Source organism: Lissotriton vulgaris, chromosome 5 (assembly GCF_964263255.1).
Source record: "Lissotriton vulgaris chromosome 5, aLisVul1.2, whole genome shotgun sequence".
Taxonomy (NCBI): domain Eukaryota; kingdom Metazoa; phylum Chordata; class Amphibia; order Caudata; family Salamandridae; genus Lissotriton; species Lissotriton vulgaris.
The window spans coordinates 1,780,200,708-1,780,220,514 of NC_141693.1; the positions used below are offsets into that span (position 1 = coordinate 1,780,200,708).

Genomic DNA, 19,807 nt, shown 5'->3' on the forward strand with positions numbered 1-19,807 from the left:
CCCACTTTACAGTCCACGCCCTGCCAATTTCCCCCAACCCATGCCAAGATAGAAAGGGACAAAGTCTCTAATAATAGCGAAACATGTGTTAGGGGTTGCTTTTATTAATTCCAGGTTGGCTTTGATGGTTGCCTGGAGTGGTGAAAGTCTTGTGTAATTTTATAGTTCGGCATGGATGTCACTGTGCTAATCCTATACCTAAAGACTTTGCTATAGAAGTGGCAAGAGACTCTGTCCCTTTCTATCTCCGCACAAATTGCAATGTGCTAATTCTATGCTTAAAAATGTGGACACTTTTAGGTGAGCAAATTCAGAGTATCGCTGGTGTTGTAGTGTGCCCTACACAGGACCTGCTCACCACATAAACTTTGGAACTACCCAGAGTTCTCTGCTTCTTTTTTTGCATAATTCATGCAGCACTCTGTGATTGAAAGGGTATTGTTTTGAGATATATATATATATTTATTTATATTTAGCAGTAAAGAGCGACACTTGGTTGGTGGTGTAAATCCAAGTTTATTAGGCAAGTCTGAATGAGTACATCCTTCAGACTTGCCTAATAAACTTGTATGTACACCGCCTCCCAAGTGCCACTCTTTACTGCAATCTGTTAAAGTAAATTGGATTTGAGGTGTTGATGGCGGTCTCGCCATTCAGCGGCACCACTAACGTTTGGGTTGCACGACTGCAACCGCCTGTGAAGTTTGTGTGAGTCCATGAGTTCAACACTTACAAGTAATAGCAGAGCCCCTGCTCCTAGTAGGTGTGGATGATGTTGAGTTTTTTTGGGGCGAGGGGGGTTGTTAGTTTGAGGTTACAGTACTGCATGTTATGTTATGTTATGTTAAAGAAAGACTTATATCGCGCTCAAATACTCTTGAGTGTCCTGGTGCGTGAGTGAACTGTGGTAGAGAGGGCAAGAACATTTTTTAATAAGCTGACTAAAAAGATGAGTTTTTAAATGTTTTTTAAAAAGTCGGAAATCCTGGGTATACTGTAAGTCCACGGGGAGAGCATTCTAAGCAACTGCTGCATCAGTGGTCAATAGGCATTTAAATGATTCCTCACTGTGCAATTATTAAAGGAGTGGACCAGAGGCTGTATGTTTCCTTCCCTGTTGAGTCCTGCATGCAGTCATCCATGTTCTGTACCCTCTGCTCACTACCAATCTTCCTTCCCTGCCCCAGGTGGTGACCGTGATGCTGGACAAGCTGGGCCTAGAGCAATCGCGCAATGTTTTTGCACTATATGAACAGAACAACCACTGCGAGCGGGCTGTGGGCAAGTCCACCATTGTGGCAGATATTCTCACCAGGTTTGAAAAGTAAGCATGTTTGCGTGCCACATTAACATCTTTCTGAAGTTAGGGGAAATGGTTGCTAGAGTTGTTCTTTCTAAGACTTTCAGAGTTGTCTGCTTTTTGAATGCTGGAGACGAGATTGTAAAATTCTCCACTTGTGGAGCTACTTGCCACTGTTGTTTTAAAGGCAGGACTTCCACAATAGTATGTTAGAGCAGAAATGCTGTGACAGGTGTAGGTGTCTTTGGCCCTATCAGCCAGCTGTAGGGGCCAGATACAGTGTTTGTCATGGTCTCTCTGTGAGTATTCTTGCCCGCAAAGATAATAACAGGAATCCCATCTCTGTGAAAATGGATGCTAGTTGGCCTATGACTGGAACTTTAAAAAACAAAAAAGCTTTTTTAAGAGTCCAGAAATGCTCTGAAGAAATTGTTGAGGTGCAACAGCAGTCAAAAAATGGGGTGTCAATTTGAGTGTTCTGACCGTCCTTTATCTTATTAGAAATGTTATTGGTGGGTTCCAGGAAAATGTGTGTGTAGCTCCATATAAACAGTCCATTGTGGAGAATTGTGGCTCACTGGTTAGAAGCGGCAGATCCTGATGCAGAGGTCGTCCCGGGACCAGGGTTTAATTCCCAACGCGGCAGGGTCTTGGGTCAATGTCCGCGGACTCGATAATTCTCGCCTAGGTGCCTACGCTAACCATAGGTCCCACTCTGCAACTCTCCACAACGGCCCTATCAGCGCCAGGATGCCTGGCTTCACCTTGGGGGTGCCCCCTCGCAGGGAAAGCCAGGACGGGTTCCCCAGCGGCAGGATGCCCCGAGTGATGGGGTAACAGTGCGCTTTACAAGTATACATACATTTAAATTTACATTTGCCACCTGGGAAGGACCAGGAAAAAGAACTTTCCATGAGGGCAACTTGGGTGTAGACCAGATCCATGTCTGTGCTTACACAAAGGGTACTGGTAATGCCTTTTAGCTCACTGAATCTTTCTGTCACTGACCTGATCTAAGCTCTATACTTGAGGTAAGGCAATCAATTATAGGCAAATAGCAACTATGTAGAAAAGAGAATTTCTACTCAGAACAAAAGTGCCAGCAGAAGAAACGCAATGAGAATTCAGTTTTATTGGTTGGATTTGTCATATTCAAAACCCCTCATATAACAATCTTAGTAAATTACGTAGGTGCTTCATGTGGTGGTGCAATGCAAAGGTGACCAAGTGAAATGATGTGGAGAAAAAAAAAATATATACAATGCACAACATTTGAAGAACTATATACACAAGATCCAAAAATGAATCAACCATAGGTCTAAGTATTATGTGTATGAGAAAGCAAAGTCCCGTAATTCCACAATATTGGCGGTCCTTCCAATGAAGGAACAAGTGGTTAATATCAAGTCAACGTTTCGACCCTAGGACAAAGATTTGGGGAGAGTCTTCATCAGGACAAATGTATCTACCTGGCCACATTCAAAGTAATATTCCTCTGCAGAGAAGATAGGAGGAGAGTAGTTGGATCGCCAGGATCGGTCAATCCAGACGTCAGGACGAAAATGATTAGTGGTAGACTCCGAAAAGAATGCAGCTAGCCTTAAAGGGCCAAATACCTGCACTCGATAATTACAGCACTCTGAATGAATCCAAATGTCTTAAGACACGGAAAACAATGGCGCTTGTCTTTAGAGTGCCCACGTGCCACAGTGAATGCAGGAAAAGTGCCGGGTGCTCCCTACATTCAAGGTGGGATGCCACATGTAGCACCTTCGTAATTTACTGAAATTGTCATATGAAGAATTTGCATATGATTAATCCAACCATTAAAACTGAATTCTCTTTGCTTTTCTTCTTCTGTCACTTTTCTTGTGAGTAGAAATTCACTTTTCTACACAGTTGCTATTTGCCTATAATTGATTACCTTAGGAGCACTCTTTTTGATAATGGCTTGATTACCCTGGTTCCTTGGGATTACAGGGTTTCCCCTTTCCCTTTTTGCTTAATGACCATACTTGAGGTAGCTGCCACCAGCTGACGTTCATAGGCAGTCCGGGGGTAGCATGATTGAGAGTGGGTGGTTGGAGCAGAGTGACAAAGCAGACCGTCGTCTCATGAAGAAAGGCTTTCTACTCCAGAACCACAGTCGTTTGAGCAGCAAATGATCTATTTTTCGGCCTGGGACAATCTGCTGGCTTTATTCGTGGTTTTCACCAGCATGAACGTCTGTACAGATTGCTGCTATTTTCGGCACTAAACTTGAGGATATTCTTACTCTAGAGGGGGTGAAATAGTGATGACGGGTGTGATGGAGTGGATAAGGGCCCATTTCCCCAAATATACGTTTGAAGTTTCCAACTATGATAGAGCACACTTCGAATAGCCATTTGCCCCAAGAACTGAAATCATCATTCCCCTTAATGTTATTTTTGATGTTCTCAGAAATGCTGGGATGGATAAGTGCCAGGATGCTCCTCGAAGGCTGGTCTTCAAGCTGTACTGCTTCCTGGACATGGACAGCGTCCCTAAGAATGGCGTTGAATTCTCATTCCTCTTTGAGCAGGTATGAATTGTCAAGATCAGTTGCGCGTTAGTGGGCTTTGGGAGGAGCCTGTGAGCACCATACCAACGAATCCATGACGTTTTAAGGTCACAGTGCAATGATGCAGTTGGAACTAACAATTAACATACTCTTCGATAATTCTTTTGCTCGTCTCTGTAATTTTTGTATTTTGTTCTTTGAGTTAAGTGTGTCCACAGCTTTCTTTTAAGCACTGTAACTGTGTGTCCAGCATCTCCCTCTTAGTCCCTCACTTGTTCCAGTAGTGTGCAGGTTCAGTTAACGTTTTGAGAATGCCATGAAATTACATACCTAGAACTTTAGGTAATTTCACTTTTTCGATAATATAAATAGTTCTGTTTAGAAAATGTTTGGAAGTTACTGATTTACATAAATCTGCGCCTCTGAGTTGGGACATTATCCTGTTTTATACAACGATGTAAGTTCAGGTCAGTTGTTACGCATTGCTTCTGTAGAAAGCTGCTGTCAACACTGGTCCAAGCCCTGATTGACTGCTCTGACATCAAAGCATTGTAGAAAGTCTTTGGAGACCCGAGGGAAGCAGGGGAATGTGGGTGGCTGTCTTGTGCCACAGACTGCCATCTCCCTGGTCAATGGTTAGGCTTCTATAGGTCTGCATCCTTAATATAAATAGAGAATATTGTTATTCTACACATACTTCACTATCAATATTTTTGTTCTCCATATTATGGATACGGCATTAAGATATCGTAGTAATAATATTGAGACCAAAAATATTGATAGTGAAGTTTGTGAACAATTTTCTATGCCTAAATCCACATCTCTGTACCATGGCACTCTGTTTGTGTGCTAGTGTGTGTGTTTCCACTATGGTCCCAACGAGTGGACAGATTTGGCGCTCTGTTAAATTATGTAGTGGTGCGTTCTCACCGGCAGGGCCTTACCGTTCAGTATTTCTCCTTGTTTTGTCACCATACGCAGCAAAGATTTGAGACACACTCTCTGTGATATTTATTCTGCTTTTTGTAGAAAAAATGTAAAACAACGCTTTTCAGTCGCTCGGGACCTTTATCACGGATATCACATTGGATTTTATATATATATATATATGTATATATATTCATTTAAAAAAAAAGGCGGTTACAAGGATGTTATAGTTAGGAAATAGAATTCAAAGAATTCAATAATGTCATTTAAGATGTCATCAGTGATGTCACTGACCATGTCATGAGTGTTGTAATGTGTGAGGTCATAAGCAGTGCATTGTGGGGGCGTAAGTTATAGTTAGCTCAGGTAACTAGGAGTAACTGCTGAATTTCAATGGTTTTGATCAAGTGAAATCTGAGTCTAACTATAACGTCACTAGATGCGCTGTCCCCAGATGTTGGGGGCGTCTCCAATTCATACTCCATTATTCTTTGCAAATAAAGTTATTCAAAGTTGTGACGTTTTTTTATTCTTTATTCTTTCATTATCCTTTTTTCTTTTTTCTTTCTCTTCTTTTTATCCTTTATTTACTTCCTTCTTTTAGTAACATCCATTCAATTTAATCAAATTCATATATTCAAAATGAAAAATGCGCCCAATGCATTTCGGGCCTTACCCGTCTTCAGGGGCTGTTATCCTGAAAACATAGAAGAAACTTGAGCTCAGTCTTAGCAGGTACTGGATTGTAATTCGTATGATTAAATACACTAATGTGTAGTATCTGATTTGTCAAATCCGTGGTCATGCAAAATTAAAATAGAAATTGAGGCACCTCGTCTGGTGTCTCGTCTATAACCTAGTTATCCTGGTTGCCGGGAAACATTGTTAACTGGTGGCTTTGCAAAGTGATGTTAGAGCCATTGTTTTATCCACACAGGTATTTCTTGAATATTATCTGTGAGAATGCAATTGCAATATGGCTGTGCCACATACTGTGAAAGGATAATCAAGCATGTGATGTGCAGCTCGACGTGTAAACCAATGTACTGGATGTTTGGTGATTTTTCAAAAAATTGGAAAAACTATTAAGCAATATTCCCAGATAAAAAGAACCATGTGTTTAAGGTTTAAATTAGTGCCCATGCTCAACAAACTCATGTGGTTATATTAATTGGCATGCATTATGAATACAAGAAAAACGAGAGTGACAGACTTACGAGAACGGTAGAAAATATCCGTGCATTTCAAGGATTAACCTGAAAATTGCATTTGTATTGTAAGTTCCAAGTGAATAACAGACTGACTGAACTTTAAATCAATCATAGTGCTTACTGAACTTACCCCGCATTGCAACTGACGGTTCCCGCGATACCGTTGTGCGAGTGTTTTGACTTGTATAAAATCAACCGGATATAAATGTGCTTGCTCTGCAAGTGTAGCGTGCATCATGCATCAAAACCGCGATGTGTATAAAAATAAGAATAGGATACTCCAAAGGGTGTAATCGACGAAGATATGTGTATGCAAGTAAAGAAGGACTATTCCAAAAAGTGTTATCGCTGAAACTCCTAAGTGACTATAAGTAAAAGAAGCACTCGGCAACTAACTATAACGTCCCTGTAACCTTTGGTTTTGTCAGTGAATTACTAAGGTTTTTTTAATTCTGTTTTCTAACAATAATGTCATTGTAAACCTTTGTTTTTTTCCCAGTAAATTTCCATGTATTTTTTTATTCTAACTTTAAGCTGTCACTTTTGAGAGTGGGTGTGTGAGTCGCCGTATAGGTCAGTGAGTGGGTGAGTGTGTGGCTGTTTGAGTATGTGAGTGTTTTCGGTTGGTGTGTGAGTAGTTGTGAGTGGCTGTAAGGTTCTATGATCAGCTATGTGAGTGGCTGTATGGTAGGTGACAGTGTGTTAATGGCTCTATCGGTCTGAGTGGTGTATGTGTGGATCTGTGAGTGTGTGTGAGTGCCTGTGTGAGTCTGAAAGTGGGTGTGAGAGTGCTACTGTGTGACTGTGAGTGGTGCTATGGATTTTGGGCATGTGCATACTTAGGGATTTTAAAAGAGAAATACGCTGGTGGCTGTTTGATAGGCTGTACATCCATAAGTCAGGAAAACCTTTGCATACTACTAAGGTGGACGGGGTGGGGCCAAATGGACAGAGTTTCCAGTAGATTTGCACATTTACATACTCGTAGTAATTAAAATTTACTTTTCGAAAGTAAATTAACAGGAGAGGCCAAGAAAGAACCCACTTTTCACAGTAACTACAGCCATTCTCTCCGGCCAGGCTAAAATTAAGGGGGAAGGGGGGGGGGGGGGGAGGACTGCACGGTTCCCCTCCCCCCGGGCCAATTTCAGGGTTGGGCACCCCATCACATGGGCCCTGGCCAAAAATCGGTGGAGATGGGGGGACCGCACGGCCCCCTCCCTTGGCTTATTTGGCCCGGGGACCCCATCCCCTGGGGCCTTGTCAAAATTAATTAGGGGAGGAGGGTTGCCCAGTCCACCTCCCCAGGCCAGTTTCGGCCCCGGGGACCTCATCCCCTGGGGCCTGGCCTAAAATCAATGGGGGAGGGGGACCTCACGGCCCTCTTTCCTGGGCCTATCTTGGCCCTGGTGAGTACATCCCACAGGGCCCAGCTAAAAATCCGTCCCGAGGACCCCATCCCTCCCTGCCTCTTTCTCTTGGGTGCCCTGGAGCCCACCCAGGGCGCCCAGCATGCTATGTTGGGGAGCTCGTGGAGCCTCAATGCCCCTGCGGTTCCTGCCAGCTCCCTGTCTCCAGCAAAAAATGCTGCTATGAGCATACTGGCACCTTGCATATCCCTAAAACTCCATGCAGACTCCTCAAGAGACCACTGCGGGAGCTGCTGCAAACACAGTGGTCATAGTCAACTGGGTGGTTCCAGTGGTTGTCGCAGAGAGGATACAAGGAAATACTATGGTTGAATAAACTAGTACAGGACATGGATGTATGGTCCATTAAGAGAAAGATAACACTAGTGGCAATACATCTGCCAGGAGTGGCAAACACAGAAGCGGACAGGCCAAACAGACAAATGTCTCGCATGAATGGGAGCTGAAGCTAGAAATAGTGGAGACCATCTCTAACAGATGGGCCCCTCCACACTTAGTTCTCTAAGCAACTCCAGAGAACGTGGAACACCAACGTTTCACATTCTGGTACCCACACCACAGATGACTAGGGAATACCTTGTTGATAGAATGGTCAGGTAAACTTGCATGCTCTTTTCCCCGATCCATCTCACATCACTGGTGCTACTGAGACGCAGACAATCAGCTGTCACTCTAATACTGACAGCAACCCATTGGGCCAGACAAACATGGTTATCCAGTTTTAGGGTATCTTTCATAGATTCACATGCCTGAATCATTCCCTGTCGTCGGGATGAGAGTCCCGACGACGGGGAATGATTCAGGCATGTGAATCTATGAAAGATACCATTACTAGATAACTGCAGTTACAGGTAAGTAACGAATTTCTTCTTCAACCTAATGGAAATGGCCACAAAGCAGAGTTGTGAAACTGCCAGCGCACCAGGACATGGTAACAGCGAGGTATACCATCCAGAATCGGCCATTCTCAGAATAGCTGTACGGCTCCTGAAGATCTAGATCAAGCTAACACCAGTGCTGAGCAAAAGATTAGACCCCTGCAGACGCAGAGCGATATGGACTGAGGGTGGTGAGCACTACTGGTGCTGAGTGACCGTGGTGTCCCTTTAAGTACAGAGGGGGACCACTGGGATATTTCCCTTTCTGTGAACTTTAATGCAAAATGGCTGTGAACGTATAGGGTTAATACCAGCTAGAATTGTTAATTCCACTCCCAGTATCTTCTCAAGGCAATTTCTGTGATGAGACCTCATGTCTATTGTCCTTCTCTCCTTATTCATCTTCCGAAGGTCTCGTGCCTAGGTCTTTGTTTTTCTGCCCCTATTGTATGTTGATGTTTTTCCCCACACCTTCGCGTGACACAACTCTTTCCTCCATAAACAACTAGTGTTGCAGTGCTTTGATACTTGGATGAGAAAGCTTTATATCAGCATTCAAGTATTTTATTCACACGTTTTGGGGGTAGGCAGTTATGTGTTTTCGACCTAACCAAGCTACTTTTTGAACAAAGTTGTTTTCCCTCCTAGGCACATGAAATGGTGGTGCAAGGACACATGGCCACGTCAGAGGAAACCCTGCAATCGTTGGCGGCGCTCAGACTGCAGTTCCTTAATAGTGACTTTTCCACACATTCGCCCTTTCCCAGACTGGAGGATCTCTTCCCCATGTTGGTGCTACGGTCACGAGTTTTGGCTGCCAGCAAACCGGCGCTCTCTTCTAAGTGCCCAAGCATGAACTTCCGGGCAGGATTGTTATCGGGGGCACTGCCCAATGGCCTCTGGAACAACTCCCTCGTCAAACAGAAGGCAGAGGAGGACCTGAAGTTTAAAGGACGCTTGAATGAAGAAGGGGCCAATGTTATGTCTGCCATTGTGGACAAGTGGAAGATTTTGCAAGGAATGGACAGGCAGGAGGCCATGGTGGCCTATGTGGCAATTGTGAAGGAGTGTCCCGGCTTTGGATCCACTCTCTTCGATGTGGACTTTTTCATGGTAATGTGGTCTTTAGTTGCTTTCAGTTACTCTTGTGAGAAGGTTGGAAATTGCTTAGTAGCTTGAGGTAAAAGGCTATACGATGTTGAGTTGCAGTAGCTTATTTAAACCCCTGTTTGCGGGAACCAACTTGTTTGAAAGTGTTGAGGGATTCTGGGAGAATGCTGTTTATTCAACCTATGCAACATATCATGTAAGGAAGTGATCATAAAAATAGACAAAAACACAAGTGATATATATAGAGAGTATGTGCAAAGCTTCGAGCACTCCCAAATATTGCAACGTAGAGTTCTGTAGTAAAGGTTCCACCAACAGCCTTTATTTTTTCAAAAGCGTCTTTATTTCTTTGCCTTTCCACCACGTGTTTAGTCTAAGCTGCAGATGTGACAACAGACTTCATCAGGGCTAATCAAGAATATGGCAGGGTTAAGTATGTTACCACAAGGTCTGCAAATATCTAGTTATCCAATCCTTTTGCGCTTTCAAGTCACTTTGTATAGGCATTTATATAGCGCACTACTTACCCGTAGGGTCCCAAGGCGCTTCGACCGCTGCGAAACCCTTCCTGGCTTTCCTGAGAGATGGTCCCTTAATGGGTATCTCCAGGGTGAGACCAGGCATCCCCGGCGGTCTGGTGGGGCCGTTAGTGAAGATGAGGCAAGCTAATGCCCAGAGTTGCCGAGTGTGATCGCTGATCAGAGTGGGCACCGAGGCGAGAGAATTATCGAGTCCGCTGACCCTGGTCCAGAAACCTGCCGCGCCGGGAATCGAACCCTGGTCCCGGGCCGTCCTCTGCTCTCGGGTCTGCCGCCTCTAACCAGTGAGCCACACTACTTCACTTTAACCTCAATTGTCCAGTCACACGGAAGAATACTCTCAACCCATGTGGAGTGCTACGGGTCCCCGACTGGCATACAGAGAGTAGTTAGAATATGGAATTACTTAGGGGCCGGATTTGCCCAAGTCGTTAAGAGGAAGGTACCTACACTAATGAGCACTGTTAGTGGTTGTTCAGCAGCTAGTTGTGACTGATTTCCAAATGACACCTACAGTCTGGCTTTAGCTCTCACATGTCCAGAAAAGGTGCCCACCTTAGCCAAGAAGAAGAAACAAAAGAAAATACCAAATGAAAAGGGTGCAACTACAGCATGTTTAATAAAGTTGTAGTTAGTAAAGAAGAGGCGCAGTCATGGGAGCTGAAACAAAAATTAAAGCACGAATATTCCATCAGAGATTTTTTTTAAGGTACATTATCTATCACAGAGGGTGAAATGGTAGGAGTTGGAGTATAAGGGAAAGGCAAATAGAAGGTTACTTGGGTAGAAAATTGAACTTTATTCCTGATGCTTATCGATTTCCAATACAACTGCTCAATACCATGGCTGTCTGTGACCCCTGAAAGCTCGCAAAAAGGAGGGGATTGTGTGGGCCATCTCTAAGCTTTTGCTAACTAAGCAGCCTTGTTGAGCATTAAACCTCCAAACAATCCCAGTGAACTCCAAGGATTCCTCCAACAGATGAGACGATTTTAACATGAAATTGTTTCCTGCCTAACCAAATACGGGAATTCTTTACAAGAGTACAAGTAAAAGGGCAAAGCATGCCTCAGCCCGGCCCAGTATTTGTTGGACTGTAGATATTGTCTTCCAGCCTATGTGGCTAGAGAGGAGAGAATTTCAGAGTTGCGGCAGTGTATCACACAAAGCCACACATACAGGAATTTGTTGGAATTATGGTAAATTCGTATTGTGTTCTCTGAACAAATTTTTGCAATCTCAAAGCAATTTAATTAGACACCGTAGTATAGCACCATGGTGTAATATTTTTTGTGAGCAAATCTGTTTTGCAGGGTAGCCCCCTCAAGTTTCGTTACACTAGTGACCTGCTTCAGAGATCTTTGTGTGCCAGCTAAATCTCAGGGAATAATAATAATGGTAAGATCTTTGGAGGATAACGTATTTGCTAGAGAGATCTGTGTTTTGCCTAGTCGAAGTTTTGAATCAAATTAGCTAGAGCAGTGGTTCCCAAACTTTTTCGATCTGTGGCCTATTGGCAGTTGTTCGCGGCTCCCCATTATGTCACTTTATTTTACGGGTGGCGGGGGATGTAAGCCCGGCCTCTGGAGTACATCAATTTTTCTCCTCTTTTGTCTGGTGGTTGGTCACTTGCTTACCAGACAAGATCCTGAGTTTACTCACATATCTAAACTATACAGTATAGATATGTGAGTAAACTCAGTCTCTGTTTTCTTTTAGCTAACCATACTTCACATTAGCCAAATTGATAAGTCTGTGCCATAAAATAAAGATTTAATGAGAATTTTTATGCTTGTAGGGATATTTTATTTTAATCCTTAGCACCACTTTTAGCCACCAACATGTTGAATGTGGTGTCAAAATAACAACATACTATCACAAAATGTTCCACATTCTGTTGCATAATTTGGTGGTCCCCTGCCACAGAATACCAGTGGCCCTGGTTGTATCCACAGGTCAGAGGCCATGTAGGCCTCTCACGAAGTCGAAAGAATGGTACACACGTCGCACTAGTTTAAGTATGCATGTTATATAAAGGCAGTGAAGTAGCTTTAGGTGCCTTGTTATCCTGGACTCATTTGAAACAGTAAGGGCTATTGCTGCTGCCTTCATCCTTCCTTGAAATGACATGTAATTATCTTGTCCTTTGTACAACCTGATGTGCCACTGAGCCTTCCTGCTGCCTATTAATGACTGTTGTGCACGGTTCTGGGACTACCACAAAGGTGTGTCACAACACATAATACTCACAATTATTAAATTATCAAAAGAGCTACAACTTCACCGGAGTTTCCGAAAAACTTTGCACTTTTGTCCCAGGATGCTACTTTTTCTGCTCTGCCCAGCCTGTGACTGAAATACTGCTTAAAATAGGGAGGAGTGCGTGCCTAAATAACCCTCCCCTGAGCGTGGATTTGGCCCAGAGGCTTCGGACCTCATAACAAAAGTGAGGTTGCACTGCCCTCTTGTGGCCCAGGGCAACCACTGCAGGCCTGACCACACAGAGCAGTGTTGAATGCACATACGTTCCATACTATTTATTCCTGATTCCCAAACTGTGTGCTCATCTGTTCGGGGCGCCCCTGGCCAGTTTTCACGGCGCACCAGGGAGCACAGTTTGGAAACCGCTGAGCTAGAGTGTTAATATGTCTCCTTCAAAGCACAAAATGTGACACGCATATGACATATTTTTATTTTATGTAAGTGGGTTACAAGGCTGAGATTCTTTTGTTACTTGCAGTTCATAAATTGTAATCCTTCTGATATAGCACACCTGAGGAATGAAGGACATGTGGCTCCTACACCTGGTAACCCTCACTGTCTTATGTAACACATCCTTAATATATATTGATGTCCACACATGCTTTATTGTCAATGTATAATCTGTGCATGTGATGTAAAGCGCTCTGTCACCCTGCATTGGGATGGATGGTGGTACTACTCATCGCAATGCAAGTGTCAGAGCGCTTTACATAACACATACAAAAATAACAATTTAAATACCACTATTTTGTTTTATTTCTTTCATAGCACTTTAGCACTACTATGTGCCAAAGAACTATAAAAGAAATAAAACAAAAAATGCTGGGGCGACCAACACATCTGACATTCTTACAGTGTATACATATCTCTTGTATACAGGGACTGAACAAAGTCAAAAGCATTTCTCTCTTAAGTACCTGTTCAGATATGAGATGTGAGCCTTTATTCCCCCCTCCATTGCATCTATATGTGAGGCTCCTCATAGCTCTTAGCCAGCAAAAAAGAGGCTCAATGCAGTGCTTAATTTGTAAAATAATAAGTGGCAGGGCCCTCATCAGGAGGCCACTGCAGCTTGCACCATCCATTGCCCCTGCCCACTCTGCCTGTGATAGTACCTACACAACCACTAACCATCACACTCTACAAGTGTGACAATTCAGACTATTTCAGACCCCCAAAGCTATAAGAATGGCGTGGGAGGCAGGTTTTCATTGTTTTAATGTATATTGAATTAATAAACAACTGTTCTTCTTCTTTTCTCTAAATTACATAAACAGTGCTACAATTTGGCTGACTGTAATAAGTACATGTGTTGAAAATTAAGTGATGGTGAGCACCAGAAACCACCAGCTCAAATTAAGCAATGGCATAATGGCCCCTTAACTTTCGCCTTTGTTATGGCCCTGCTGGAATCTGATGTGCTCCTACCCCACCGGCATGTTGCTGCGTGGAACAAAAGCAAACAATGTGCAGGCGCTGCTGAAAGTGTTCTGGTGTCAGAAATAAGAAATGTAATTCTCTCTGCCCTTCTCTTACCTCCTCTTTCTCCATCTTATTTTGTCTGTCTTTCTTTCTCCCTTTCTCTATCTTATTCGGTCTGTCTCTTTCTTATTATCGATATAGGGGGTTAGCTAAACAAATGTGAAACACTGTCTTAGGACACTGATGTATAAACTCACCTGGGACAACCTATGCTAACCCTGTAACAGAAATGCTATTCTGTTCTTGTATAAAAATAAATAAAACATATTGAAATTTAAATAAAATTACACTGGGACAAAGTAGAAAAGGAACGTGGCACTTGGCTGAAAGCAGCCAGCTTTGCAGCAGGGTAGTGATGGCGCCTACCCTCGACTCTAGCCCTGCACCTGTGTAAATGTACATCTGGTACGTTTGCACAAATGAAAAATGCCTTGGCATGTGTGTAAGTTGGAATTCATAACAAAATGTGTGAACTACTCTGGGAAACTACCTGTCGAAGCTTACCTGGAGGGTTTCTCCTGTCCTTTTGTAAAGTCCAAACAAGTCAGAAATGTTATTTAAGCCTGAGTTTCCCTAAAGGAGTAAGATTCCAACTTCAGGTCCTGACGAGCAGCCAACGTAAAATGTGATACAAAGAAGCACCCAGCAGTGGATGGCACAAAGGTTCTCTTATTGCTGTAGTTTTTGAGTTGGTTCAAGTGATCCAGCTCCAGCTGCGAGTGGTCGCTCCCTGGTCTGCCTGTCTAGTACCACGCGAGATTGGTAACCAGCGCTGCTTAGCATTTAAAGGTGATAGCGCTCTTCTGTTGATTTGGTATTTGCTTACTCTGTGCCTGGATTAACGTTAGTAGCGCGACCTGCCCCGGCGCCCTGCTCTGCTCCCCCCTCCATTTTGTCTCCGGTGCTGTTGTTGTTTTCCTACCCCCTGAGCCCGCCCCGCCTCCCAGCCGAAACGCCCTCCCACTACCTATTTCAGCGCCCCTCTGTCCACATAGCGCTGTGACTCCTCGTTGCTCCAGCTGCGAGTGGTCGCTCCCTGGTCTGCCTGTCTAGTACCACGCGAGATTGGTAACCAGCGCTGCTTAGCATTTAAAGGTGATAGCGCTCTTCTGTTGATTTGGTATTTGCTTACTCTGTGCCTGGATTAACGTTAGTAGCGCGACCTGCCCCGGCGCCCTGCTCTGCTCCCCCCTCCATTTTGTCTCCGGTGCTGTTGTTGTTTTCCTACCCCCTGAGCCCGCCCCGCCTCCCAGCCGAAACGCCCTCGCCCCTCCCCCTCCACCATCCATATATGACAGGAGTATTTGCGCGCAGCGTTTACGCGCAGCGACCGCGCCCAATCCGCGCCGAAGGTGCGCCAAAGGTAAGCCCGTCTACGCCCGTCCGCGCCTGGACCGCGCCCAGCGCCAGACCCCCTGCCCCTCGCGCTGCCCAGCCCCCCCGCGTTACCTACGATGCCGCCACCCTCCTAGCCCTGAACCCCGGTCGCGCCCCCAACTGCGTCCAAGCCGCTCCTGGACGCACCCATGGACCGTTCTCCTGCTTCTCCTGCAATTTTCGCGGCACCAACAACATCTCCGCTACGACCACACCACTGATTCCCGACCCCACCCACCTAGAATGCATCCTTCTCAACACCCGCTCGGTCCACAGGCACGCCATTGACCTCTGGAACCTACTAGACACCACCTCTCCTGACGTCGCCTTCCTAACGGAAACATGGATGAACGCTTCCTCCGCCCCTGACATCGCCATCGCTATCCCTGATGACTATAAGATCACACGCAAGGACCGCCCCGTCCATACAGGAGGAGGAATCGCTATCGTCCATAAGAAATCCATCCGCATCTCTACCAGCTCCGACGCCAACCTCGCCAACTCCGAACACCTTCACTTCCAGATCCACATCGACCCCAAGACAACTCTCAGAGGCACCCTCCTCTACAGACCACCAGGACCCCGCGCAAAATTCAGTGAAGACATCACAGACTTCATCACCCCACACGCGCTCCCCTCCAAAGACTACATCCTTCTGGGAGACCTCAACTTCCACCTTGAAAAGACCAACGACCACAACACCGCCACCCTCTTAGACAACCTCGCCAACCTCGGACTTGAACAACTGGTCACTTCCCCCACCCACATCGCAGGTCACACACTCGACCCCATCTTCACCTCCAGCAACCATGTCTCCTTCAGCCACACTACGGATCTCCTCTGGACTGACCACAGCTGTGTTCACTTCACCTACAACAAGCCGAAACCCATCATCCACCTTCAACCAACTCTACAAAGAAACTGGAACAAAATCACCACGGACCAGATCTCCACATCGCTCCTTCGAACCTCCCCAGCCCTCTCATCTAACGTCAACGAAGCCGCCTCCAACCTCACCCTATGGTTATCCAACACCGCCGACACCTTAGCACCACTGAAAAAACGTCAACACAAACTTGGCAACAAGAAGGCCTCATGGTTCAACGATGATCTCAAGAAGTCCAAGAAACTGTGCCGCACCCTTGAAAAGGCCTGGAAAAAAGACCCATCCACCAGCAACAAGGACGCCTTCAAAAGCGCCACCCGTACTCACCACCAACTGATCCGAAAAGCCAAGAAAACAGCATTCAAGGATCGACTTGACAACAACGCCCGCAACAGCAAGGAACTTTTCAACATCGTCAAGGAATTTTCCAACCCCTCGGCCAACTCCAACGACATCACCCCCTCTCAAACCCTCTGCGACTCCCTAGCCTCTTTTTTCCACAACAAGATTGCTGACATCCACAAAAGCTTTGACAACCAACCCGGAAGCCAACCCACCCTACCATCTGCTGACCATCGTCCTCCCGTAAACACCCTTAACGCCTGGAACCCAATCTCCACTGAGGACACCATCCGCCTGATGAATTCCATCCACTCTGGATCCCCCACAGACCCTTGCCCTCACCACATCTTCAACAAAGCAGACTCCGTTATAGCTCCGCACCTCCGAGACGTCATCAACTGCTCCTTCAACTCCGCTACCTTCCCAGAAGACTGGAAACACGCTGAACTCACCGCCCTTCTGAAAAAACCAACAGCAGACCCCACCGAACTCAAAAACTACCGCCCCATCTCGCTTCTTCCATTTCCGGCCAAAGTCATCGAGAAAGCCGTCAACAACCAGCTCGCCGCCTTCCTCGAAGCCAACAAATCACTCGACCCCTCACAATCTGGCTTCCGAGCCAAACACAGCACTGAGACCGCACTCATCGCAGCAACAGACGACATTCGAACTCTACTGGACAATGGAGACACAGTCGCCCTCATCCTCCTCGACCTCTCTGCAGCCTTCGACACAGTCTGCCACAGCACCCTTTTACAACGCCTCAGAAACATCGGAATCCAAGGAAAAGCACTGGAATGGATCACCTCGTTCCTCACCGGAAGAACACAGAGAGTCCGCCTCCCACCATTCAAGTCCGAGGCCTCTGAAATCATCTGCGGCGTACCTCAAGGATCTTCACTCAGTCCCACCCTTTTCAACGTATACATGACCCCCCTCGCGGCCATCGCCCGCCAACACAACCTCAACATCATCTCTTACGCGGACGACACCCAGCTGATCCTTTCTCTCACCAAGGACCCCAGCACCGCCAAAACTAACCTACACGAAGGAATGAAAGAAGTCGCCGAATGGATGAAACAAAGCCGTCTGAAACTGAACTCAGACAAAACAGAAGTCCTCATCTTAGGTACATCCCCCTCTGCATGGGACGACTCCTGGTGGCCGGAACCCCTCGGAAAAGCACCCATCCCGACAGACCACGCACGGAACCTTGGCGTCATCCTGGATTCTTCACTCTCAATGAACAGACAAGTCAGCGCCGTATCCTCTTCCTGCTTTAACATCCTTCGCATGCTCAGAAAAACATTTCGCTGGATCCCCTCCGAAACAAGGAAAACAGTCACCCACGCTCTAGTCACGAGCCGACTGGACTACGGAAACACCCTCTACGCAGGTACCACCGCTAAACTCCAGAAGAAACTACAACGAATCCAAAACGCCTCAGCCAGGCTCATATTAGACATCCCACGCAACGAACACATCTCTGGTCACCTTAAAGACCTCCACTGGTTACCCGTCAATAAGAGGATCACTTTCCGACTGCTTACCCACGCACACAAATCACTCTACAACATCGGTCCAGATTGCCTCAACTCTCGACTGTCCTTCTACACCCCCTCCCGCCAACTTCGCTCTTCCAGCCAAGCCTTCGCCACTGTACCTCGCATCAACAAGACCACCATGGGAGGCAGATCCTTTTCTTACCTGGCTGCCAAAACATGGAACTCACTCCCCGCTCACCTTCGCCTCACCCAGAATCACCTAGCGTTCAGAAAGCAGCTTAAAACGTGGATATTTGACAAATAATCCTCCTCCCCTTCCTAAGCGCCTTGAAACCCTCTGGGTATGTAGTGCGCTATACAAATTCTATGACTTGACTTGACTTGACTTAACCCATGGCACTCTGGAAGTGAGGCAGATAATGACATTTACTTTTTCCACTTTCTGGAAGGATTGATAACCACACCATAGACGAAAAAAAGTTTTGGGCGAAGCTCTGTGGAAACCTGATCAGTTAACAAAATAATACATTGTAATATCCATATGGAACACTAAGTATCAGGAGAGTGCATAGCCTAGGAATCTGCAACAGAACACGCTATAAACTGATAGGTACAGAGAAGTAACAATTTCTTCTTGTGTTGTGTGGCACAACAGTTGGATAACTATAAACTTCTGTTATTCAGCGACAAGATGTCCCTTTGGGGGTGCATTTGCGCTTTATAAATACACGTTATGTTATAAATGTAGCCACAGCATTTTAATTCAGCAGTGAGTGTGTATGGCCCGTTGTTTGCAAGGGTCGAGTTAGGAGGGGGCCTGCGGTCTGTTACACACTTACGCACTTCACTCACAGACCGCCCAAGGAGTGGAACAGTGGGTCATTTGCTGAGTGAACGAGACTGGCGTTGTGTGGCTTTCCCACCAGATAATTCTTGCATAGTCTCTCCAGTGGTCCTCCCTGAACTCTTTCCCATCTCTCTCACGCAGAGCTCGGCAGGAAGCTTCTCCCAAAAGCTGTGGCTGGGGGTCAACTCCCAGGCTCTCTCTCTGTATAAACAAGGTGACGTGGAGCCCTTCGACAGCTACTGCTACAGTCAGATCTCTTCCTTTGGCGTGTCCGACAGCAGCACTTTTAAGGTCTCCGTTGGAGAAAAAGACCTTATATTTGAGACGTCCAAGGCAAGTATCTATTAGATTTCTGTATATTTCTGTCTTTTAAGAATACCTTAGATTGTGGATGTTTTTAAGATACAGACATTTCAGGCCTAGGGTGTTGAAGCTGAAAAGTACTGTAATAATGTATAATACAAGGGAATGTTAGGAGCCCTGTTAAAGACACTGAAGCAGTAGACAGAACATTTTCCATTGGCGCCACGAGTATAACACAAGAATCCATCTGACCAGCCAGAATGCATATATATAACTACTGTTGTGGAACCGCTTTGGGAGCATCCTGCTACTTGACACTACACAGCTAATGCTTCTTTCCTTGTCCTGCTGATGAGGTTAAAGCTGCTCTTCCTTTGACATGGCATTTCGACCCTTTGCCTGCTGATGAGTAAAAGGCTGAATGAAACCAAGAAAAAATTAAAAACAATTTTTATCAACTTCTGTTGCAGCCACCGTGTATTTCCCATCCAAAGGATTGAGCTGGCAAGCCTGACTTCAGAGGGTTTACATATTTAACTTAAACAGTGGAATCAGGAGAGAAACAGGCGCTGCTCTGCATCTCAGAAAAGCTCCTTCCCTTGAAAGCAGATTAATGGTATCACAGCTGCCCCTTGTGGGTTTCACAGCTTCACTTCACTATTTTTTTTGGAGCGGGGCCATTACCCGTTGCTCGAGCCCACAATCGTGGGTATGGGTAAATAACAGCTGTTGGTGCCAGCGGGCAGTAATGCTTAATTGCAGCCCATCTGCTCCACTATTTGATTGCTAACCCCTCACTGACCTTGATGATAAAACACCACGCCCCAAGTAATAATGTGACTAAACTTGATTATGCAGGGGGACCC

The 19,807-nt window shown here is 45.6% G+C and overlaps 1 protein-coding gene across 2 annotated transcripts in view; it reads left to right on the plus strand.

The window, feature by feature from the left end:
* The window catches only part of PLEKHH3 (pleckstrin homology, MyTH4 and FERM domain containing H3), a 253,299-nt gene that overhangs the window by 219,902 nt on the left and 13,590 nt on the right, over positions 1-19,807 (plus strand). For both annotated transcript variants that reach the window (XM_086924097.1, XM_086924096.1), the window contains exons 9-12: positions 1,188-1,324; positions 3,743-3,863; positions 8,937-9,401; positions 18,780-18,971. In XM_086924097.1, the coding sequence (XP_086780223.1) occupies positions 1,188-1,324; positions 3,743-3,863; positions 8,937-9,401; positions 18,780-18,971 (915 nt within the window). The remainder of the gene's footprint in view (positions 1-1,187; positions 1,325-3,742; positions 3,864-8,936; positions 9,402-18,779; positions 18,972-19,807) is intronic.